At 36.8% G+C, this 27,111-nt stretch overlaps 1 protein-coding gene across 2 annotated transcripts in view; it reads right to left on the bottom strand.

The window, feature by feature from the left end:
• Nucleotides 1-27,111, bottom strand: part of LOC149537093 (putative complex I intermediate-associated protein 30) — a 174,766-nt gene that overhangs the window by 31,830 nt on the left and 115,825 nt on the right. The window contains exon 5 of one of the 2 annotated variants that reach the window (XM_089807087.1): nt 5,513-5,593. The exons of the other annotated variant lie outside the window; for it this stretch is intronic. Within the exon in view, the coding sequence (XP_089663213.1) occupies nt 5,513-5,593 (81 nt within the window). The remainder of the gene's footprint in view (nt 1-5,512; nt 5,594-27,111) is intronic. 2 annotated transcript variants of the gene reach the window in all.

Consider the following 27,111-nt stretch of genomic DNA (forward strand, 5'->3'; position numbering starts at 1 on the left):
AAAGACTAGGGACGTGCAGTGTCTCTTCTCCATCAGTAATAACACCCGACCTGCTATCTGGACAACAGCGGCTTGCAGATGTTACACTGTAAATGTGGGTCGGTTCTAATATACCGCGGCCCAAGCTGAGTTCAAACGTGGCTCCCACTGATGACTCTATCCAACTGATAATCCCTTCTGCCATTCTTTTCCAAAACCATACTCCACGATATAGCAATACAAACATAGGTATTTGAACTGGACGTCAAGGCAGCTATTTCAAGTGTTAAGTTTTACCTTGGATAATGTGAATAACTTATCTGCTTGACACCCAACCTGGATCACTACTGGTGTGTTGTGTATTAAGCCAACCCATCTTTTGTTTATCTCCCACTTCTTTCATACACTTAAGATCTCAAATTCAAACTAAATACAACTTTGATGTGTGATAGCTAGGTTTGAGTCTAGCTTCACCAACCTTCTAAAAGGGATTTCATCCTTAGAAGGAATCCAGTCACAAATTAAGTGACCATTAGGATTTGAAGAATTAGTTTATATTCATTCATTGTGTCTTTCCCAAGACAGTCTTTTACTTATAACCTCGAAGTGAGAGAAGAGTGTTGGAATAAGAGATGTGGGATAAAACACCAATTTCATCTTCTAGTCACTTAAGTCACTTTATAAAGTGAATGTCTTAATAAAACATAAAGTAACTTTATTAAAGTACTTTAAGACATTAAATGATGAACTTAAGACAAATCTTCTCTAGTGACTGGCAGGCATCCTTACTGTTAATGTCGTTAATCTATCCAGATGTGGAGATAGATTAACTAGGCACCAAAAGAACTAGCAAGAAAGAGGGGACATGACAGCAGATATCTCTACTAGTATTATTCAATTAAGGCAGAGCAATGTTCATATTAAAATAACAACAATTACCTTGTTAAAGCTATGGAAACCTGACTGTCAATGAGGTCCTATCCAAAATGTTTTTGAACCATAGATATCAAAATAGCTAACTACAATAGATTTAAGAAGATTTTGTATCATCTTATCAAGTAGGGAATAAATACACTTGCAAAAACATGAGTACTAAAGGATGAAGGCTCTTAGCTTGAAAAGTGATTTCTTCTATTTTGAGTTGATTTCCTAGTTGTTTGAAAGGTGAAAATGGAGTTGATCAATTTTTCTTGGTTCAATAAAAGTTTTATTCTTGAAATGTTCAAGAACATTTCATTGACTGAGTGCTAGGTGTTGTGAGGTTTTCACACCAGTGCCCCATTGTAAATGAGGACCCCTCTTTTACTTGTTAGTAAGGGTAGTGGTTTTGGTGGCAATTTTCAAGTCTCCAAGTCCTAGAGATGAGCTTGGGCAACTCTAACTCGCTAGGTAGTCAAGTTAATCAAAGGGTGTAAGTGAGAGTTAGGCGAACCTAACCAAGGATGTGGAGATGAAACCAAAGGATTTGTGATGAAATAAGTTAGAATCTTTTGAAAGTCCTTGTTCCAATTTCAATTTGAACATTGATGGAGGTGTCTCAAATCCTATAATTTGGTGAAGTTTGGAATTATTTAGATACTCACAAAATATAAAATCTATATTATAACTCCCAAGAACATGAAACCTGTCATCCTAACAGTATTTAGATAAAATACAACTTAAAGTAAAAGATTCTTATACATTGTTATATATATACAAATCATTTCTCCCTTGTTGAAGAAACAAAATTGGAGAATTGAGAATTAACTAACAAAATTAAAATCCTAAGAGTAGGTCAGAATTCAACCACCTCCCAAGTTTCCCAATCTTGACAACCCTCAAAATTACGCCCAAGTCAAAATGGTTTCCAAGTGATTACAAGGTAAGTTTCAAGTTCAAAATGATGAAAAAATGAGTGAAGAGCAACACAATGATGATTTTAAGAAGTAAAATTGAAAAAGTAAATTAATCTTGTGAACAAGTCGAGTTTCAACTCTCATGACATTTTTGCCTCCTCTTTGCAAAATCCAAACTCCCACCTCATTTCCACCCAAGTATGACGGAAGCCTAAGACGAGATTTCAACTTCCAATGAATGTGAGAAGGCCAACTCCGGATCGCAAAAGATGAAAACCAGTCAAAGACTTTAAGTATGATGAGAAAAAATACGAGAATATGTAGGAAATCACATGTCAATAAATTTCAATCAACCAAAATGCAAATCAAATTGACAAAGACACAACAACTCACCCTTGAAAGTCATATTTAAACATGAAATGAGAAGTGGAGGGTTGAATCAGCAAAGTGAAACCAAGCGAAAAGAGAGATTTTCCTACAAAGCAAAATCCAACCCCTAGTAACGATTCTCAATCCCAACACATGTCAAAATGCCCCTATGAATAAGTGAGTTTCAAGTAACAAAAGGAAGATAATTCAAATACAAGTTGAAATGAGAATGATATAAGGCCATAATGATGATTTTACAAGTTCCAATACATGACAAAATCAGATGAAAATTGAGTTAGAGGATGGAAGTTGGGAGATCGGATTGAATCATGAAGTTCAAGGGATTTGTAAAACCAAATAAATGGAAGGACAATCCCGAGAGGAGGTCAGAATCTAGCCCCCTCCCAAGATACAAAATCCCAATATACCCCAAAAGCCACACCCTATGCACAATTCTTAATCCCAAGACCACCTAAAGTTGTGCCATTGCAAGAAAAGGCAACAAGTTTTGGGGTTGGGAGATTGAATAGCACCCTCACCAGGTTGTATTTTGTGTAATATAAAGAAAGCAAATAAGGGCAAAATAATCTCAACCAATGGGTGGAATATGCTCGTCAAGATTCATAATCTCGGCTCACAAAAAGTCTGCCAAAGCTTGATTGAATTTAAATTCAGATTGCATGAACTTGTTTGGGGGTTTAAAACCTTGCATCTCATCCTTAATCAAGGTCCGCCTGCTCCTAAGAAATAAAATGATTAATTTAAAATGATTCCATTGGCCAAACTTAGAACAAAACAGCCCTGCCTAAAGACGTGCCCTTTCATTTTAAGATCAACTATATAAGAGGGGAGAGACATTTCATTTCTCCATCAAATCCAAAAGCAGATCAAGGAAAAGGAAGCAATTCTACAGTGACAGGCAGCAATTTCATGATAGTAAGGTCGAATTTGAGGAGGATGTTTAAAGAGAAATCTCTAATTTGCAAAATCAGAATTTGAAGGCTGTAAAGAAATAAAATATGGGCTTAAAAACAATGGAAATCAGAATTGAAGGAGAGATCCTGAAAAAAAAACTAAAAATTAAAAATCAGACCTTAGGAAAATCAACATTCTTGATCAAATTGCTATAGTAAAAGAAAAGTTGATCTATATGCAATTTCACATTATATATACTTCCCAATTTCCTTAATATTTATGCTTATCATTTTGTAAGCCTTATAAAATTTCCCTTTCATTTTTGCAAGCTAATATGTGAAAAGGGAGAAGCTTGGAGAGCATGGAGAAGATGGCAAGGCCAAATTCAAGACTTCAAGAAAGAAGAGAACAAATGGGTGCTACAAGAGCAAGTTTGAGGATTCGAAGCAAGCAAGATAGTTTGAGAATAAAAGCGACAAAGAGGATTCCAATCCAAGTTCAACATCAAGTTATGAAAGTGGAATACAAGGAAAAAGCTATGAAAGAAAATTGATAAGTCTACATGTAAAGAAAAAATTTCACTACCTTGAAAATCATGGAAATAAGAAAATCTCCAAGAACAAAGATGCAGAAAATTTGAGAAATGCCATCACAATTGAAGGCTAAATAAGGTTCAGTTTCAAGAGACATTTTCTCATCAACAAAGGATTAATCAAGACTATAAGATAAGGACGTTGAAGTGGCACCCACTTGTCTCCAATTAATCAAAAAATTCACACATTCAATCAAATTATGCCAAATGTACATGTGGAAAGCATCTAGTACCTCTTACCTTATCTATTTTTCCAGTGGCTTTCAAAAGCATTACAATTTTCTTATTGGCTCACACGGTGATGCTTTCATGTAATTGGATGATAGTGTAGAAACCCTAATTAGGGTAGGCAATGGCTTAATCTTGGCCCATAATCTTGAATTGATGACAGTGCTTCATTGTAATTGAGCAATTATAAAAGGCCAAGGCCTTCTCACTTGTAAGGTGGTTAGAAATTAGATTCATCAAAGAGGGGATTAGATTAGATTAGCTAAGGGAGAGACTTTTTGAAATTGTTGCCATATGCTATCAAAGTAATAGTTAATTATTGTTGGTCTTCATGGTGGATTGTGTTGCTTTGGTGTATTGCATGGTTTCACCAATTCCTTAGAGTGGGTTAGAAATAGTGTTTAGTGAATGGAGGTGATTTTGGATGCATCTCTGGGAACACGCATAGACCAAAACACTAGTTGTTTGTTGATTGTAAGTTTGCCTTGCGTGGTCAAATAACATATTTATGAACTTCACTTTGATTATTGCTTGCATATTGATATGCATCAATAAATGGTGTTAATGGAATGGTATTACTTTGAACATCTTATTATTACCTTAGGAGATCTCAGTAGCTTGGTTGATGTCAATGACTATACTAAGTCTAGTAGAGTCACAAAGACATTCACTGTTTCTTGCTTTTTTGTCATACAATAGCTTTCTAAACCCTTTCCCTCACAGTTTGTTTGGAAGTGATAGAAAAAGTTAAAGTCAAGTTGATATCCATTGAATGAACAGTGTAAGTCCCTTTGTGATAACCAGCATATCACATCATTATAACTTTGTGAAAGACCACAATAAGAAGGAACTTTGGAGCTGTCTCATTTGACGATACAATCCAGACATTTTCACATATGAGCATCCTTAAAAAAGAGATGCAGATTTGATATTTCATCTCAGAATACTAAGTATTCAATTCTGCATGTTGTAGTGGAACAATGCTCAGTCAACGAGACCCTTGCCTATTATTTTTATGTTGTATAGGACTTTGAGGTGATTTTTTCCTAAACCAAACTTCATGTTATATTCATAAAAACAATGTAACAAGGTTTAAGTATGTGTTTGTGTACAGCAACAAGATTTTGTTGAAGTTCAACAAAGGAAAAATTAATTTTAAAAAATGATTAAATCCACTTTATATAAATTTGACTTTTTTAAACTATAAATAATTAGTTTGTAAGTTTAATTCAAATATTAAAATTTGTTAGTATATATATATATAGCAGAGCTTTGAATTTAACATATATTTAGAGAACTATGCTTAGTAGACAATTTGTAGTTCAAATAAATATCAACTCAAAATGATATCCATCTTATAAACATAGTGGAATTCTAATTCATCCTTAAAATTTTGAATGGAAATCAATGTTCAAGAAAGAGCAAGAAAGGACAACAAAAGTTAAATATTATGTAGAGGCAAAGTTGCAACAACAATGCTTTGAGCATTGAGTCAAAAACTCTTTCAACTACTCCCTCCATTGTCACATCTTAAGTTTCCATTTTATGTTCCTTCTTTGACCTATTTTTCGCATTTACCTTAAAAATGACTTACAGTGGATATGTAGCAGCGTCCATCTCCCCTGACCCGTAAAGCTAGTGTATCATATGGTTCCAAATCAAGGTAGCCATCAGACTGAATAAAAGAAAACGCTAATAGAAAATTACAGAGTTATTTTTAGAAGAATAAATACAATTAGCATCTAGGTTGACTATTTATAGCTTAAAATTGCATTTAAAAGTATGGTTTACATCTCCTCTGACCCGTAAAGCTAGTGTATCACATGGTTCCAAATTAAGGTGCCTTCATAATGCAAATAAAAGAAAAGCATAAAAGAGCTTAGAAAATTATTGCATTTTTTCTGACAAAGAAATACATCAGGCAATCAGTTTGACCCTTTACAAATTAAAAATGGCATTTTGAGTGCCATGATGTTCAAGATGATGTAAGAGCATTTTCAGCAAATCCATCTGAAAGAGTAACACATAGTGTACAAGAATCACAGTATTAGGACTGTCAGCAGAACATGAACTTCTCTTGTTTGACTATAGGTCCCTACCAAGAAGGAATAATACAGAAACAGAATTGTTATGTTGAGTCAAATTGCTGGATAGTAACAGTTTTAGGAGTACTGCAAACATAAAATGAGCTTTCTTCTCAAAAGATAGAATATTGCTTGGAATGCAAATGTTATGAATCAAATAGCTAATTAAATCTACATAATAAGAAACAGCTAGAGGGTCACCCATTTGGCCTGCTCCAGGGCAGTAATAAGCAGATTCGTATCTAATTGAAATTCCACCAGGAAAAACACTATTCAAACTGAAGTCTCAATAAATAGAATATGATTACCATAAATCAAAAAGAGCCACTACATATTTTACTTGCAAATGGACAGGCAGAACAGAAACTCAAAAGGAATATGTATAGCTCAAACGCCTAATACTTCAATTTTTGATTTGTTCATCCTGTTTTTGGCATCTACTCTCAGTTTTCTGGATAGATGTTTCCAGGATGACAAAAGGTTTCCTGGGTTTTGGAGATGGTGGGTGAACGATGGAGACTCTTGGTAGACTGTAAATGGTAAAAATTTTAATTTAGAAGCATATATAATGTGTAAAGTTCACAAATATATATGTTCATTTAAGTTATAAAATAAATAAATTTGACCTTTTTCATAATGTTGACTAAGTGAAGTCTAAACATCCCTCTAAGAAAGGAGAAACAACAATGATGTCTCATAACAAAAGAGTGTTAATCTAAAATATTCTTGGAGAGAACAGAGTATGATCGGCTGGGAAAGTGTTCCATGCCTATTCCCTTTTTCATGTAATTTCCAGACACTTAAATTACTTTAGGTGCATCCCTTGCAACGGCACACCCCACTTTCTATTTTGCAATATAGATAATCTATATGCAATGCCTTCGACACTTCTTGATCGCCAGAACCCAAAACAAGCTAGGTGAAAGCATATAGTGCCTCCAACCACAATGCTATTCTAAATGAATAAATATACAAAAAGATATGGCGGCAAGCCGGCATGAATATGCAATCAGCTGAGCTGGCCTAATCAACACCTCTTTGATAAATTTCATAAAATGGCACGCAGACAACAAGTCAGCCTTTTACAAGACCACTTCAAAAAACTACATAAATGCAATGCATGTCATTGGTAGAATGTCTAAAATAGACTTAGTCCAAAATAGTCAATAATGTTAGCTTCTCCAATGCTAAAACCAATTGTATGATAAGCTATAGTGATTGTCTGTAAGTCTTCAATCCTACAGTATGAATTGCATACAAAAATATGATCCTTTGGCAGTATTACTGTGATTTCCCCTGTCTGAGTGGTCCTAAATCTTGCCCTAGAATCAAAAAGTTTGATTAAAATAAGAAATATAATTTGGTTAGAATTATAACTTTAGCAATAGAATCACTTTATAAAATTATTCTTGGTTTACATCCTGCAATCATGTTAGACAATATTTGAAATATAATTTATAAGACCAATTATTTCTATCAGGGTAAGGGATCAAACAACAATTATAAGTGATTATATACATACATATAGATAATCATCTTAGCCTATTCAGATAAATCATTCAGTAGCTTTTGATTTTTAGGAACCAAGCCACCAATGGCTTCATTTCCCATAATCAATCATGGTAGTTGTAAGGTTTGGAGAGAAAAAATCATAAAAGGGTGCATGAAGGCCATTCGCCCCAATTAAGCCCAAGATGATGCAACATCCAATTAAGACATGTTGCCTCTTGGCAAAAATTGCATGAATATCCAAAAAGACAACTCCACTTCAGGTGGCCTACTTAATTCGGAGGAACCTGGGGTATTGATGAAAACTATTCGGCCCAATTAAGCCCAAGAACGTGAAGCATCCAACTAAGACAACTTGCCCCTTGCCACACAAATGGTATGAACATCCAACTAAGACAATTTCATCCACTAAGGTGACCTACTTAATTTGAATGAACCAGTCTACTACCTCTCCCTAGCATATTTCCACCCATTTCCGTATGATTGCTTATTGGAATAAAGAAGATATAAACTTATTATTAATTTAAATAAACATAGTAATTTTACAAAGATTATCAACAGCTAGGTAAAAGATATATTAAGGAATATAGATGCATAATAAGATTATCCCTATTGCATACAAAATACTTTTTAATTCACAGGTCTTTTGTTTTTCTTTATATCAACCTAAAATGCTGCTTGTACTCAGAATCTATGTGTATGAGAAACCTCTCTTCTTTAATACCTTTTCCCAAATAAAGCTCCTTAAGTACCCTTGAAGGAAGATGAACAGATATCTCCCTTTCTCGATCACCAAAACACAGTGTAAGTCATCTTGGGCATGGGTGGACATCCAGTGGCAGCGGTATGTCGATGGTAATTGTTTAAAATCGGCAAGAAGACTTGTTTATCATTGATAAGATTTGTTTTGCATTGATAAAGCTATTTTATAAAGTTAAATTTAAATATTTAACTTTATTAATGCATAGACTATAGTTTGTGGGAAATATTTAAATTAAAAGAGTCCCCTTTATTTTATAACACATTGGAGACATAAGTTACATAAAGGGAGTTATGTTTTATCCCACATTGAGAAAACGAAGGATGGAGCTCTTGTGAGAACACTATAAAAGAAATGGAAGAGCTTCTTTTAAGCAGGCTTGGAAATATCAAAAAAAAATTGCAGAATTTGCTGGAGATTATGTCTCAATAGTTTGGAGGACGAAATCCCTTCAAGCTGGAAATCTTGACGCCATTGAAAGATATGGTCTTGACATTCAACATAGTAGCAATCCGAAAAAGCAGGTACGAAAAAGCAGTCCGAAAAAGCGGAATCGAAAAAGCAGGCTAAAAAAGCGGATACAAAAAACAGTCCGAAAAAAGCGGAACCGAAAAAAGCAATCCGAAAAAGCGGAACCAAAAAAGCAGGCCGAAAAAAACAGTCCGAAAAAGTAGTTCAAAAAAAGCAAATCAGAAGGGGCAGCATTGAAGAAGATTATTACAGCCATCTACAACCAGGTTCCTTTATTAGTATTGTTTTTTAGAGGGTTATAAGTTTCAGCTGTAAGTGTGCATTATACCAACATTATCATTTTGTAATCCATGTAAATGCCAAAAGTCTTGGCCATATTTCATGAGCATTGTATTAGAAATTTCATTGCAAATTAAGAAGATAATAGTTGCTAGTGTCATTTAAGCAATTTAATATCATTATTTATTAGCTAGTTAGTTTGCACACCAACTGTTTGTAAAAATGTCAGTTGGCTGTAGGTGTACATTTCTCATGCTTAGATCATATATATGCAATAAATATTGTCAAAATTAGTAGCACACTCATGTTAGGCCATTGTGTAGTCCATTTGAAGTCTTCTAGCACAAGTTTTTCATTGATGCAAATTGAAAAAAAGTCATTTGAAGCTAGTTGAAATACTATATCAGTCATACGTCCCTTGCATGTGAATTGTTTCATGAAATTCCTTGAGCTTTCATCAGCATTTTTGAGAGCAGATTTGAGGAGGGTTTATACAGTGGTATCAAAGCTTACTTGCAAAGTGTTTGATGAAATGTCAAACAATTGAAATATAAAGATTTTTGGTGTTTGAAGAAGTTATAACCTATTGAGGTTATTACAGTGGTATCAGAGCTTGCTTGCAAAGTGTTTGACAAAATGTCAAACCACTGAAGTATAAAGATTTTTTGGTGTTTGAAGAAGTTATAACCTATTGGGGTTATTACAGTGGTATCAGAGCTATAAGTCCTGCCATCCTGTGGAGGTCTTATAGGGAATTTGGATTAGCCAGAGAGAAAAAAATGTTTGACAAAATGAATGCCGGTCCAGATCAGGGAAAGGAAAGATTCTTACAATTATTAGACACCTTAGCACACAGGGACAGCGATCAGCAGAGCAAAGAGCACAGGAACAGAGTCAGAGATTTGAGCTTATGATGCAGGTGATGGCTCGTCAAATGGGGTTGAATGCTAATGTGGTTGGAGGAAATAATCAGAATGGTAATAATCAGGATGGGGCACATAATGGAGGCAAACAAGTTGAGAACAATTTCGGTCATGTACCCCAGCAAACTAGGACAGTGAGTTCGAGGCCCATGGTTCCAACATTTCCTCCTAGAGCTCCAGAGCAGCCCATACCAGAGCCCAAGATCATTGATATACAGGACCAGCTGAGGAGAGATTGCGAAGCCGGAGGTCCAAATTTTATTGCTGCAATCACCTTTAGGGAGTATATAGATGTGCGGATGAAGCATATGCCATGTGGACATGACAGGAACCAGAGCTATGAGCTACGAAAGAAAGTAGGGAAACTTCAGTTACCATATTATGATGGCTCGGGGAAGTCTACAGCAAGAGCTTGGGTTCAAACGCTTGACACATACTTACAATTGAACCTTATGCCTGAGGAAGAAGCTATTAAGTATGCAGCAATTCACCTGGATGGGTTAGCACACAAGTGGTGGCATCATGGTATGGTCACTATGGGTCATGCACACATTACCTCATATGTGGAGTTTATGGAGAGACTGATTGAATGCTTTGATAGGCCTAAGGATCATACTTTCCCTATGACAGGCGGAAACTTGTATGAGGAGTTTAACAGACATGCAGATTCGATACAGGGAGACTTCAGCACATCTTCAGGTAATGGTTTATCTGCATCATCTTCACAGACAGAAGGGGTTTCAGATGTTGTGCAGGTTGAGCCAGTTGCATCAGAAGGTGATATCATGGGCACACCGGATTGCATGATTGACACAGATAGTGATTCCAGTATAGTTGGGCTGGATGAAGTTACAGCAGTTGAGGATACTGTCATGTTTGAGGATAGTACAGTTGATCAGAAAGTGAGCATTCAGGACTTTGCAGAAAATGAGTATCAAGCACAGTTGAATGCTTATTCACATGAGATAAAGGCTAGTAGCTCTTCACTTGGTTTGGCAAGCCAAATGAAGACAAGGGACAAGGATATTGTCACGGCTTTATCTCATCACGACAGGATACATGGATTGATTGAGAATCACATTTGGATGATTCAACTGCAGGAGAGATAGAAAGGAGTCACAACAGAATCTTGTGACGACTTACAATAGATCAAGGAAGATGCAGTGAAGAAGGAGAAGGAGGTTGACCGGCTTTTTCATGAGCTGGAGGATACTCGAAATTCCTTGGTGTGTACTCGGTTGGCTCTCCAGGATTCTGAGAGACACGTGGACGAGCTTTGTCTTGAGGTGATTTCAGTTCGAGAGTTAGCGCGTATAGCAGGGACTCAGTTTTCTTTTACAATGGAGTCACATGATGATGATATGAGTATGTCTAGCATTCACACTCCGGATTCAAAGATTGTATACAGGTGCGTGAAGTCAGTTGGTATTGTTCACATTACTCAGGTGAGAAGTTTACTTGAATTGCTAGCTGGTTTCCGTTCATGGATTAGATGTTGGGATCCTTATCTTAGTACTTAGGATCGTTTTGACCAGAGATATCTATCATTCCTTGGTAGTAGTATCTATTGCACCATCATGGACTTGATTAGTAGTTTGCCAAGTGTAGTTCTCATCCATGTCAGCAACTTGTTTGATGCTGGATTTAGTTTTTACACACCTGTGTTGGGCATTGTTCATATATCCAGTCGACCATTCTTCTTGGAATGGGTTGATGATCTCTCAGATATCATAGAGTCTACAGAAGAGTCCCAGGATCTGAGTATTACAGATGATAGCTATTCTGAGGTTACTCCTTTGGACAGTGTACCAAGGATAGAGTATAGAAGTTCGACCAGTCGGCACAATCATGTGTCTAGTCAGTTGAGAGTTGGCGAGCGAGACATTTCTATCACTTGCGAGCATTTCGATGCTGCTCGTCAGTTGTTAGCAATTTATGAATGGGGTTCTCCTAATAGTGATGAGCAAGGAGGCAATTATCTTTCCTTGACAGAGATCCACTCTTTATGGGAGGCTATCCGGATTCTGAGACAAAATTATATGCAGTTGGTAGCCGACAGAGATTATCTTATGGAGTGGGGGAGTACAGCATACGATGCATTATTGGCCAAGGAAGATGAGGTGAGTGAGCTTACTCAGCAGCTCGAGGTGACTTCTGAGATTCTTGAGAGTACACAGTTGGCTTTCGAGGAGTCACAGTTTCATTTGGCTAAGGTGACCATGGAGTTAGAGCGACTTCAGTCTTTACCAAATTCTGTACAATCACGGACTGTGGTGTCTAGTGATCCGCGGATGTCCATGGTCGAGGTTGATAGAGGTAGTGGAGATGAGGATATATCTGTCCACGACACTACTATTGGCATATTTGGTCCATTTCCACTGGAGGCAAGTTCAACTAAGTTGGGCACTGCAGCTGAGCATTGTGATATGTTTGACTTGGAGGGCACAGAGACTAGTGATGTTGTTGATTCTGCACTCTTGGCTATATCATCCTCTGACTTAGCTGATGATCAGTCACAGTTGGTCATATCACGTCTGCAAGATGAGTCTTTGACTGAGATTGGTTCTTTTTACCGACATTATACTAAAGGATATGTTCATCGGTTTGCTTTTGATCCATGTGTTGAGGAGTTGATGGTAGACAGGTTTGGACTGGGCTCTCATTTTTGCTATCTACCGTGTAATGACTATTCACCATCAGCAGTGCATGGGTGTTATGGTTATGAGACAATGGCCAGTAATCTGCAGAGTTGTGTTAACTGCAGCAGATGTACAGTGTGTGGATTCTCTGTATTTGGTGTAGTTTCATGTGGGAGTGGTCACTATTGTAGCAGAGATGGAGTGTGTATTCCACATAACACGGTGGGTTGTGTGGATGGTGTTTATTATGTTGACAGTTTGGGTGATCTACTCTACTTGGGGTCTAATATTTTGAGAGTTTGTGCCTCATGGGTTCCTGACTGTGGCAGTAGTGGATTTGGAGTTCAATTGCACCGTGATTCACGATTCATTTATGGATTCCTCTTGGTTAATTTTCACAGGTTGTTGCAGGAGCCTATGTTGACTGACAGCACTATAGTTCATGACTACATTTGGGATCCAGGTGGATTGATTGGGTTGTTGTTCGACCATTGCTTGGGGACAAGCAATTTTGGGAAGGGCGGACTGTAATGTCTCCTTTTTAGCATTCATAGCATGATGTTGTCGTTAGCCTATTTCCCCACGGTCCCGTAGGCTAACCAGGACATCAAAAGGGCTTAGAGGCCATTTGGCCTAGATAGTTTCAGTTGCAGGTCTTTCTGAGGGGTTTTGAGGCAACTTTGGGCATACTTACTATTTATAGTAAGTCATCTTGGGCATGGACGGACATCCGGTGGCAGTGGTATGTCGATGGTAATTGTTTAAAATCGGCAAGAAGACTTGTTCATCATTGATAAGATTTGTTTTGAATTGATAAAGCTATTTTATAAAGTTAAATTTAAATATTTAACTTTATTAATGCATAGACTATAGTTTGTGGGAAATATTTAAATTAAAAGAGTCCCCTTTATTTTATAACACATTGGAGACATAAGTTACATAAAGGGAGTTATGTTTTATCCCACATTGAGAAAACGAAGGATGGAGCTCTTGTGAGAACACTATAAAAGAAATGGAAGAGCTTCTTTTAAGCAGGCTTGGAAATATCAAAAAAAATTGCAGAATTTGCTGAAGATTATGTCTCAATAGTTTGGAGGACGAAATCCCTTCAAGCTGGAAATCTTGACGCCATTGAAAGATATGGTCTTGACATTCAACATAGTAGCAATCCGAAAAAGCAGGTACGAAAAAGCAGTCCGAAAAAGCAAAATCGAAAAAGCAGGCTAAAAAAGCGGATACGAAAAAACAGTCCGAAAAAAGCGGAACCAAAAAAAGCAATCCGAAAAAGCGGAACCAAAAAAGCAGGCCAAAAAAAGCAGTTCGAAAAAAGCAAATCAGAAGGGGCAGCATTGAAGAAGATTATTACAGCCATCTACAACCAGGTTCCTTTATTAGTATTGTTTTTTAGGGGGTTATAAGTTTCAGCTGTAAGTGTGCATTATACCAACATTATCATTTTGTAATCCATGTAAATGCCAAAAGTCTTGGCCATATTTCATGAGCATTGTATTAGAAATTTCATTGCAAATTAAGAAGATAATAGTTGCTAGTGTCATTTAAGCAATTTAATATCATTATTTATTAGCTAGTTAGTTTGCACACCAACTGTTTGTAAAAATGTCAGTTGGCTGTAGGTGTACATTTCTCATGCTTAGATCATATATATGCACTAAATATTGTCAAAATTAGTAGCACACTCATGTTAGGCCATTGTGTAGTCCATTTGGAGTCTTCTAGCACAAGTTTTTCATTGATGCAAATTGAAAAAAAGTCATTTGAAGCTAGCTGAAATACTATATCAGTCATACGTCCCTTGCATGTGAATTGTTTGATGAAATTCCTTGAGCTTTTATCAGCATTTTTGAGAGCAGATTTGAGGAGGGTTATTACAGTGGTATCAGAGCTTACTTGCAAAGTGTTTGACGAAATGTCAAACAATTGAAATATAAAGATTTTTGGTGTTTGAAGAAGTTATAACCTATTGAGGTTATTACAGTGGTATCCAAGCTTGCTTGCAAAGTGTTTGACGAAATGTCAAACCACTGAAGTATAAAGATTTTTTGGTGTTTGAAGAAGTTATAACCTATTGGGGTTATTACAAATGCACTGTTGAAACAAGCTGATATACTATTTTGATTAAAAGATCAAATTACTATCCCACAAATTAGCTTGAAAGATTCATGATAAGCATAGAATATCATTCCCACAACAGCCAAACACATAAGCAACTGAAGTAAGCCTCTTATAAATATTGTAAGATGTCGATGCAAGTCTGATAACCTCTAATACTGTTAGAACACTATCAACTCACATCTGACACAAACTGAAACATGCTGCCAACATGACTATATGCTGATACAACCACCTTAAAATGAAGGTAACACACCCAAACTGATACACAATTAACGTAGGTCCCAATAACAAATTTGACAAGTACTGATAATGCACTGAAATCATGCAAAGTGTATGTTCAGTACACTACTCAACATGCATAGACTGAAAACTACTCCAAAACAAACCAACAATGAATGCAAAGCACCATGAACTAAATGGACATCAAACATAATAAGAAATCAGTCACTTTGCAGGTCTGAAGCCAATCTTACTGCTTCTGGTACAAGCAAACAAAGAACAAATTTAAGTTAAAATACCATCAATAGATACAAATTTCAAACTTCTAAAATGCATAATCTAGCATTCTATTATCAAGGCACCACCAAGGAAAGACATTTGAGCACCCAAGATGTCCCTTCAGCAGCTAAATTCTCATGCCATTCCTCATGTAGTACAGCCTTACTCTAGGTGTATGGCACTTAAAATCTCCTGATTTCAATTAAAATTATCAGCAGGCGGTGCAAAAGAAGACAAATAAAAACAAAGATAACAGGTTAAATGTTTACTCCCTATGGTGAGAGCTTTAACTTACAGAGTAAACGGGAATTTAACAATGAATACATTCCATGCAGAAAATCAAGACAACACATCAATATGCCAGAAAGACATAGCTTTATTATCACGGGTACAACCATAATGTTCTGGTTCTCAATGCAAACTCGAAATATATAGCACTTGGCAGTTGGTTAATATTACCAACTGCCTACCCTCACCAGTTGTATAACCTCCTTCAAGTCCTTCGTACTCCTAAGCTCTCTATTCACCAAAACCAATCGTTCATCCACCACTCCAAGCTAAACCTCCTTCCCTTCTTTGATACCATCTCTTGATCCAATTATTCTTCCAAGCTCTTCTCTAATTGCCTTTCTTGATCCAATTGTTCTTCCAAGGCAGTGGTAAGTCTCTGCTATTGTACCAACTTCTTTTAAGTTGCTGCCACCTGCTCCACTATCATAACTTGTAATGTCCCCTTCTCCGGACTAGGCCTTATTGGCGCCTTGTTTGTCTATCCCCCCATCCGGATAGGCTAACGGTATTGATTGTAAGGATGTCAACTAGTCAGAAGAGTTTATTTGGTTTCGTTCGGGAAATATTTAAGTGGAGGAGCTTTTCTATATTTAAGTCACTTTATTTTATAAAGTGGATTTATAAAGTTACTTTATGACTTAAAGTCATTTTGTGACTAAAGTAACTTAAGTGACTAGACGACGAAAATGGCTTTTATCCCACATTGCCTAGTTGTTTGTAATTCCCCTCATATCGAGGTTATAAAAGCAACAAGTTCCTTGGGATTATCACCATGAAATATAACGTTATTTAAAACAACAAGGTTGCTTAAATGTGACTGGATACTCTCAAGGACAAAACCCCTTGAGACAATTGAGGAGTTGGACATAGCCCCAACCTCTGATTGGAGTCTTTATTCATTACAGAAGTGAAGGACAGTGTGAGACGTCATTGTGGTATGAATTCCGCTTCCAAGGAGTAAGTGCATTTACATTTAGTAACAGTTGTGAAGTCTGATAGTAATAGGTTGTTAGTAGAATCGGTCTTCAGCATTTGGGCTCAACCAATTAACAGTATAGCCGTGAGAGCTAACATAAGTGAGGCCATCAAGCATAATAGCCAAACAAAGGCATGGTGTTCACGGCATCGTTAGCTATCCTCCTCACTGTGAAGGGAAGCTGGGAATATCACACGTGTGGATGAAGACTGTGCAGTTAACACCCCATACTGTGAGCAGCATTCTCTATCCATGGGCAGAGTTTGACATCAGCGGCAGAGTGCAGGAATATTGGTAGAGTGTATGCAATAAATTTTTTGGGAGTTACAACAGTCACCACGTGAGCCAGCAATTCATTACAGCGAACTGATCCTCCACGCCAAACAAGTGTTCTCCTGCACGTACACCACACAGCATGGTTGCTTAGAAAGCCAACTCTTAACTTCGGCAACAGTGGTATCGGAGCTAGTACCTGCAGAATGTATGTCTAATGAAGGGCTCGCCAATGTATCGGAGCTAGTACGCCAAACAAGTGTTCTCCTGCACATACACCGCACAGCATGGTTGCTTAGAAAGCCAACTCTTAACTTCGGCAACAGTGGTATCGGAGCTAGTACCTGCAGAAAGTATGTCCAATGAAGGGCTCGCCAATGTGAACAATCCAGACTGCAGAACACCCGTGGTTATCCCAAGTTCCATTGTTATTACATTTTTTGTGATTGTAAGTCAATGTTTTAATAATTTCAACAATGAATAAGAATATATGATCCCCTTCAGTAATTATCCTTGCATATTCATTTACAGACAGATAGTGGAACTAGGTCTGATGTAATTGGATTTCAGTATTGCTTCCTTGCAAGTTTTCACATTATATAAAATTTCCTTAGTCATATTTGTTGCATTTCGGGAGTTGGATTTTTACATAACTTGTGTGGCCTCACTCTGTGACTGAGTGGGTTATGTTCTGCAGCCAAGAAATGTGTTTTGAAACACACTCCATTTTACATAGGGTGTCTATTATACCACCCTGCCCCTCTTGAGAATACATCCTACAGCATGCCTCTACCATATCAAACGTCTTCATGGTTGGCCACCTACGGACTGTTAAGTGTTGGGAAAACTTTCCCTCACAATCCTTCTTGATGAGGATGAGGAGTTCCTCTGCCTCTGTCTAAGATAAGTCCCATATGCACCTATCTGGTGAGATCAACCACCCCTTGTCCATCAAGTATCTTTGTATCGATCCAAGAGCATCCTGCAAATCAGGCTTTGAGATCCAAATTTAGTCACCGTGTTCCTCTCCTACTCAAATCATTTGTTTGCATTGCTCAATGCAAGAAGGCATCTCCTTGATATGTACTCTCTTCCTCAATTTCAATCACCTCTCCTACTGCAGCTAGTATCTCCTCCCTTGTGGAAAGTCTAGCCTCCTACTCTCCTACGAGGCCTTACAATACGGGCCTATGTTGTGAGTCTACATCCTATTCGAAATGAGTGCCCTTCAGTAAACTTGATGAAGGTGGTGGAAACTCAACAATACCCATCTCAAACATATCCAAGAAATTACCCAACCTGGTCTATTCATCGTATCTTACCACCAATCCTCTGACATTCTCAGGCAGGGTTATTATACTCCCTGCCGGTAGCCCTCCCCTACTCTGCATCAGTGCAACATTCCTTGTGGCAAGTGCAACATTCCCAATCATGTATAGTCCTAACAAGTAAGCACATACTTTATGTGCATTTTGTGACCATCTTTAGCCTACTTCAGTGTGTTTCTATGTTAGGATTGTCAGGAATACAGGTTTGGTTGGCACTTGGATATGTTGGTTATGTGTTGTATTCATGACAGGTTTTGTCATTGATGTCAACATATGTTTGTGAGCTCATGACAGACAAAGGTTTTGTATATTGCAAAGGACTATTGGCACAACAAAGTTGGCACAGAATAGGTTCAGCTATGCGGGCTTAGTATTATGATCACAGATGAGTATAGATGCTACATCTATGTTCTCTTATGTTTCTGTTGAGTATTGGCCGAGTTAGAGATCATTTGGTGAGGACTGGTAGCAGACAAGTGAGCAGGAAATATTGTCAGAGACAGAAGTTGGGAAATTGGATATATCTTATCAACAAGATAGTTAGCGAGCTTGAATCATGGTTGAAGACATGTCCGTGATGTTATGTTTGTGTTAGCAAGTCTTAGATATCATTCTGGAGAGGTCGCTGAAGTTAAACTTCCAATATGTTTTACATCTCTCTTGGGGTCCCCTTTAATAGAAATCATGAACTGATGGAACATATCATGAATTAAGTCTTCACGACCGAGATCCAACATAATTACACAAGCACAAAGTTTTGCTATTGTTTCTAGAATATTGATTGCCTTACCAAAGGATGGATTATGGATATTACACAATCTTTAAAAGCTTTCTACAATTAGCCAGAATACCTCTTTCATCACTTCCCTACTGTATGGATCATAGGGTGCAGTTATTCTCATAACCTACACAATACATTGTGTGACTATGTCTTAACTCCCTATTCAGATGTCTCAACAATGCTGGCTTAGCCAAAGAGATCACAGCAAGAAGGATGTTCACTTGTTTACTCTTTGAATCTAGTTGTTCCATTGTGGATAAATAATTCTCTATTGCTTCCAACTTGAAAAGTAACCCATATTTTGATTGAGGCAAATATGCAAGCTCTCTTTTTATATTGTAGAGCTTTTCTTCAAGGTTTTGATCCTTGTCCTTGACAATAAATTTGGGTAGCTGCCTAAGCATATTTGTGAAATTCAAATGCAACTCAAACAACTACTATTGCTGAAAATGTCAACCCAGCTAATATTTCATTCAAACAGGCATAATCTTCAACAAGATAGTCTTCAAATCAAACTCCAATATCAAACGATGTCCAATTATGTCTAGATGCTACCGACCAATGACTTTCTTTTGAATATTGAACACTTTAATCACCCGAATGTGTAATTTATCTTTGGACGACCATCTAGAGATTGACCCAACTCGTGTTTAACCTGCAGGAGTTTTGTGCCAAGATAACTGCTCACGCTGAATGTGATAATACCCCACAAAGAGGGCTTATGTACCGCAGCTGTTATGAATTGAAGACTTCGCTTAGAAATGTTAATCCTGAAACAGGTTGAGATGACTCTATTAAATTTATAACATTGCTCAACACCAACGAATTTAATGACTGGATAAGCAACAGATTCCCTTATGAGCCCAAACAAATTCTAGCATTGTTTCTGCTTTGTCATGTTCTGGTAGATAGAAGTTTGTACTCACGACAATCATCAAAACTTCACTGGAAAATTGTCGCTAAATAATTTCTTCAGATGTCGTCTAACCTATACAAAATCCAGAAACTTAAACATCCATCTCTGGAGCTAATTTGAAGTTGTGATATCACAATTATTCCATATTAATTCTAATGCCTGATACTTGCTTCATTCCACTTTCTGTGTCAATAATGCCTTTATTCATTGTCCTTGGCATGATCCTTCAATACCCTTGTCCCTTGTTAATTCTCTGACTACATTCAAATCGGGTTTCTAGCATATCACAATTGCCACACTATTGGATAGATCAAAAGGAGACTACCACAACCTAGACAAAAACGAGCCAACTCAAATCAAGCTCTGGAAAGGTAATAGAATATCCTTTTTGACAGTCGAATCTACCCCACAAACCAATACTAGCAGCAGCCATGTCTCTGCAAAACTAGTTTTATCTTTCTCCATTGTAACATTGAATCGCACATCACTAAGAACTATTCTAGGAGTGTAACAGTTGTTTATATAGACACTATACCTACTCTTCAAAACTCCTGCTACGAAAAACTGGACTTGCCAACTCACATGGTCTCGTCTGGATTCTTCACAACCCCTGTATGAAAATCTGTGCTAAAGACACATAAGGTAGATAAGTGCTAAAAAAAATAGTTTGTTTCTGCTCTTCTAAACCAGTTCTGATTTGTTGTGTGTTTTAACTTTCAAGCTTCTGTTATTAATTGTCATCGTTCTCGGCATTGTCTCTCTTCTCTACTGTACACTCCTCCCAACTGTGTTATTCCAGCCTTGGCATGTATACTTAACTCAAACTTCCTTGTGTGCCTTCACTCTCCTTTCACTCATAATCGTTTGTTCTGTCTATCTAACCATAAGAGCTCTATGCGTGCAAACACCAAACGTTACATGTCCCCAATATCCTTGTTGATTGTCGCTTGTCACTTGAGGCTCCAAAATTATAAATAAACTTCCTGTGATATTTTCCTCTCTTTTAAACAGCTCTAAGATGGTCCTACCAAAATAGGAAAATTTAATATCAACTGTCAGAAGGAACACTAAGGGTTGCATCCCAACTGTCTGATTCTTTGGAAGGTAACGCTTCTAGAATTCACTGCTTTGTCAATTGCCAAAAATAAGAGCTCATTCAAATATCGCAACAATTAAGGGATAAACTATAGTGTTCAGACAAATATTTTTTTACCACTTCTCACCAATCGTGTAAAGACACTCCTGACCTGAAAGATATGCTCATATAGCAACTCCAAGTTAGTAGCATAGCTTGTCATAAGCTTTTTCAATTGCATAGGCATATGTATTGATTGGACAGTTCATGTAACTGTTAACAACACTGTCTATAGCTCTGTTGAGTTGGGGAGTTGTAACTCCCATCGTCTCCACTAGAATTCGCTCCTCAATTATATTCCTATGTTTCTTTCTCTTACATCATGACACTCCACACTTGCATTTCAACTTCTTCTGCTGATGAACAACAATGCTCCTGTAGCTTCCGCCTTAGATATACTCTGTGTACATATTGATTTCACAACTATAATCGGTCAACAAATATTTCATTGTGATGGTTGACTGCAAATGTGTGAACCAATTTGCAGCACTAGGAACTCCCAAGAATATTGTCACAAACACAATTTGACAATGCTTCCTCGAAACTGCGCTTTCTACAGTGGTGCTTCTACTACAAGGTATATCTCAATCCAATTATATATAATTATGCCTTAACAAATCGTAGCAGATGATATTATACACCCATCTGTAACTCTCTGTGTCAGTTCCCTCCTTCAAACAAACCGACTAAGCCAAGGCTTCCGTTACTAGGAAAACAAATTCGCAACAATGCAAAAGATGGTAATATTGTTACAATGAGTCAGTCTGTCACATCATTTCAACATCTTCAATAGTCCTCAAATTGCTGAACACTTCAAAATGCCACGCTCTTTAGTCACGGCAATAAGCAAGTCTTAGAAAAAATCTCTTAATAGAATGAAACTTTTGTGTATGTAATCTCCTTTATCGCAAATCCTTGGAGACTTCGATTGTTTGGTTGTATGAGGAAGGTTCAAACAGCAGACTTACTTAGCATGAATTATATGCTTCTCGACTTCCATAACTAACTTTGGAGATCTCAATTCTCAATTCTCATAACTCTTTGCAAACTGTAGGTTCCCCCTTTGCTGCATTAAAATTTTAATTCATACACAAACATTTGAAAGTTCCAAAAGATTCAAAAAAAAAACCAATATTCCTTTTGAGCACCCCAAGCTATAGTGACCAATTCTTTTAATATTCCCATAGGTTATTTCCACATCATTCATGGCAATAACGTTTCCACATAGCATAGGAAACCCAAAGAGTGTTATTAAATCTTTGCTTATGAATAAACAATAGAGGCCCAATAGAAATCTTTTCAATAGTTCTTCTGCAATAAATTTAGAGTCAAAACATACGTATATATTCATCCCAATTTAATACTGCAAATATAATCTTCTCATTGGAAAACGCTGAAGCTGAACAATTCCCACAAACATTTGTCAAACTTTTCAAGATGATTTGAGCATTAGAACATGAACATCAAAAATGTGCCTAACTTCTTGGTTCGGGTTTGTAATGGCCTTCCATAATAAGAAGATAGACCCGCGTAATTGTATGTTCAAAACTCAATCTCATAAATTCTATAAATTTCCTCTAAAATTAAAATGTTTGTGGTAAACCCTGTTATAAATCTAGCTTTGTCACAACTTACAGGCTAGCAGGAAAACCAGCTCTGATACCACTGAAACATCCCAAATGGATATTGACCCGATTTTATCTAAAGATAATTCTCAGAGAATAAACATATGAAGATGCATTATAAACCAACAATATAAATCAGTAGATTCTCATAAAATACCGTAAAATATTTTATTACATTATACCTTGGCAACACAAGAGGTAGCATTCAAAAGTCCAATCTTAAACACAGTTTTACAGTCAGATTGGAATACAGAAAAAAGAACCTGTAAGTACATGTGAGACACCTAATGTGACATCTCCACGGACAATGGGTTTGTGTCCATTGTCTACTAGCATGAGGGTTTACGTCCTCAAGCTGGATGAAAGTTGAAGCTTTCCAAATAACTCTCTCAAGAGACAAATTGAAATCTGAATCATAAACCAAGTATATGCCGAAAAGAACTCTTCATCTTTCTTTTATGCTCAAAATGACGACCCTTCAGTTTTCTTTTCCTATAATTTTGTCTCTTTCCTTTTTGTCACCTTTTAACTCCCTTTATAATATTAAATTTGACCCTTTTATTAAGTTTCTTTAAAAACTCACAAGTCAAATTTAATATTTTATGAATTTATATTGAAATTCTTAATGTCCCTGAAAGGGAACATTGCAGAGGAAGTTTTCCTTTTTTATTTATGTGGCTACAAATTGACCCTATGCAATGTATACAACAAGAGGGAGATTGTTGAGATTATGGGTGTATTACATAATATTGTTATATTTTATTAAGTAATGTTGCACCTAGGAGCACCTAGATGAACGTGCAACATGTAGAGATTCTTATGGGATATCCTTGATAAGTTTTATTGTAACATTTTGATAATATTTGATGTAATTATTTAATATTGGGAAAAATATTAAATGTGGGTCAATAGTGGTTTGATAGCACATGGTTTATGTAATACCACTTGGTGTTTTTGTGGAGCTTGCTACTATAAAAGCAACCACAAGGGTAGTTGTAGACGCAAGAGAAAGAACGCAAAAAGGAAAGTCTGAGAAAGACAAGGTCTAACAAGTTAGCCAAGGGAGTATTCGTGAAGGTTGGAAGCATGGCATGGGATGTGTGGATTCATGCTTGTTGGCATGGATTGCTTGGTTGTGGCTATGGCTTTGAAAGCTTCCATGGTTGTATTGCAATGGTGTTTTCGCTAAATAATACATGGTGATGGATGCTTTTGGAGGCTGGGTTTTTCCCTCAATAAGGGTATATCTCGTGTCATTTTTTATAGGTATGTTGTCTATTCTCTTGTATGTGGATTTTAATTGCATATTTATTTTAGATCTATTATGGGTTATGTGGAAATTGTAATGTTTTTTGTTGCAAGTTTCCCTACACATCTTCAAATTCTTACTAAGAACTTGCTATTCTCTACATTTGTAAATTTGTTATGATGATGTTCTTGATCATTTCTTAATACAACAAACAGTTTACCAATTAATTCTCAGTAGTATGGCATCAAAAGTTAGAATATTGATGTTTTTCCCTTGAAATTTTTTATTTTCGAATTTTTTTAAGTTTTAGGAAAAATATCATCTAGGCTATTGTTTTATAGAATTGTGAAAATTTCTTTGCAAATTGTGCAACTATCTCTTTACAACCCGCACAATGTTTTCTAGGACAACTATTCTTGGTTAAAGTTTTTGGCTGAGCAAGGTTCTTTGTGCATGCGACAAGATTTTTATTTTACAAATGACATTAATCTACCAATTATGTCACCCTTTCTCAACAGAAGTATTTCTTTCTCTATACCTTGTTGGTAAACAGATTGTCCTTCTATAAACTCTCGAATGCCCAAATTTGCAAGAGACAATCATCTACCAACAGTTGGATAATCCATCATCAAGTTGATAGATTTACTCTGAATTGAAAGGTACAGCTCCCTTATGAATGCTATTCAATGAATTTGTTTAATTCTTAAATTAATTGGGTCCGTTCTTGACCTGAGAATGGGAAAAGAAAACCAAGCCAACCAGTCCTAGACAGAACTAACTCAAGCAGTAAGTTTTAAATCCTGAACCTAGCCAATCCCAAAAATCCACACACATCTTATGACTCCCCGACATTGGTAATGCAAAAAAGTATGAAATGCAAAATGAAATGATCAAATTTAACATGCAAATGAATCTAACCTTAAACAACACAAAGATATCTCCCTCAACTTCAAGCAACACTCTAATTGCTTTTAGTTTGTTGTATTAAAATAAAGAAGAAAAACTATGTTTGCTCATTGATCTTAATCTAGCTTCAGATAGGTATTCAAAATCACACATGCAATGACATAGTAAATTATTGGCATAAAACACATTCAATCTTGTCTTTGCAACATGAAGTACTTCACACCAAAAATTGGCCGACCTTTCTATTGATTTTCAAAAGAATACATTTAGAAATCAGAAATAGAACGTTGCAAAAAAAAGCAACCGAACTGATTCATCTTCTATACTCAAATGGCTCATAGCAAGAAGCCATTTATCGATTACAAAAGGCAGCAACAAATACTAGATGCCAATCTTGCATAATGTAGCAACAACTCTTGGGTGCTCACGAAGGGTCTTCATGTTCAAAATGAAAAATAATGTTTTGCTTGGTTTATCGCTATAACACATAGCGATGTCTTATTTTCATCGCTCATCACCACAACATCTAACTACTCAATCCAGCCTCCGATGTGATCACCACTATAGGATATAGCAATTAACTCTCTTTTGTGTACCATGAGCTCGATCTTCACATCGCTATGACTTACGGCGATAACTTCATCGTCCATCGCTGTAACTAAGTTTTGCTCCTACGCTTGGCGATGATCGCTGAAGGTCGTGGCGATAGACAATTCTCATCGCTCATTGTTGTAACTGAGTTTGTCTCCTGCGCTTAGCAATAAGCTTGATCGCTATGACTTATGGTGATAACTTCATCGATCATCCATTCCTCATCACTCATCGTTGTAACCAAGTTTGTCTCCTGCGCTTAGCGATAAGCTTGATCGCTATGACTTATGGCGATAACTTCATTGATCATCCATTCCTCATCGCTCATCGTTGTAACCGAGTTTGTCTCCTGCGCTTAACGATAAGCTTGATCGCTATGACTTATGGCGATAACTTCATCAATCGTCCATTCCTCATCATTCATCGCTATACCTCAAAACCATTTCTACGAGCCCCAATAAGCCACTTTGCTATATCCCATAGCGATCATGAGTTTTACTTTTGTTTCACCTTATTGCTATAACATATAACGATCTTAGTTTCTTTATCGTTGATTGGCATAGCACATTATCTCCATTTGTGATCCGCAATCAATGTTTACCCATCGCTATAACATGTAGCGATCCATTTTCGCAATCTATCTCCTTATCGCCATATCACATAGCAATCTCATTTTTCTCATCACTAATCACCATAACATATAATTGCTTCCTTCGATCACCAATGAGCCTATTGCTACAACATATAGCGAAGACCTTATAATTTACTAATCCTAAACATTGTCATAAGTTATGCCAATACAACCATTGCTAGTCACTATAGCATATTCTCAATATCCCGCACAAGAATGAATCTGCCACTTTCATGATTTTCAATGTCTCACGCTTGCCTACAAGAGTCTGATCCAAAGCCTCATTTATCTATCTGACCTAATCTCACTGATACCTGACTTCTACTATCATCGACCTTCATGGGCCGGACCCGCCAAGGAGAAGGCAGATTGGAATTTCCCGTGGGAATTGCAATATGAAGACTTGAGTAAAATATGATCTTTATCAGGTTAGGTACTAAAACTTAGCCATTAAAAGACATGAATTTAGGATAATGCACCCGATTCACCGGAAGAGAAGGCAAATGAGGGAAACTCGATAAAGACCTCCTAGCCTAAGGAAAACTAGACTAGACTCATCATAAAATAATCAGAAGAATACCACTTTTAACTTGACATCTAAGGTTCATTTGCTTTAACATGTAGAGAACAAAAGTGGGGGCAACACGCCTCTGTCATCCTTTTAAACATCTTTTGTACACATGATGTTTTTTCTACAAATTGTTTAGGCATCTACAACTCACGTGTCTTTCACACTACAAAACAAATGATTTTTGGTCATTTTTGCCCTTCCGACTGCATTGGAAGGGATTTTGGAGTTGTTATTCATCTGCAAATTGGCTCTTTTTTGCAATTTTAGGGGTGACGACGACCATTAGTGCATTCGAGAGTTTATTTCTTGGTGATTTTTTACCATCATTGTGATCTCTTTTCTGCTCACACACCCATTTTTTGGTCTGCGCAAATTCAACCAAGGTTTTCACCCTTCATTTCAAGTTGAAAAATTATTTTGCTTGCAAAATTTTAATGGGTTTCTCCAAAACCTTAATTGCGTCGTCATAAGAATTATGTGTCTCAATATTTGTAACTTGAATTTTGTACTAGCTTGAATTTTGTTTTGATTTCAGATTTCTTTCAAGTTTTCTAAGATCTCGTTTGGGTCTTTGTTGGATTTTCTAGGTCAGTCAACATTTTTTTCTCAAAATCCGTGTCAGTT

Source organism: Cupressus sempervirens, chromosome 10 (genome assembly GCF_028749045.1).
Source record: "Cupressus sempervirens isolate cs-2001-9-10 chromosome 10, ASM2874904v1, whole genome shotgun sequence".
Classification (NCBI taxonomy): domain Eukaryota; kingdom Viridiplantae; phylum Streptophyta; class Pinopsida; order Cupressales; family Cupressaceae; genus Cupressus; species Cupressus sempervirens.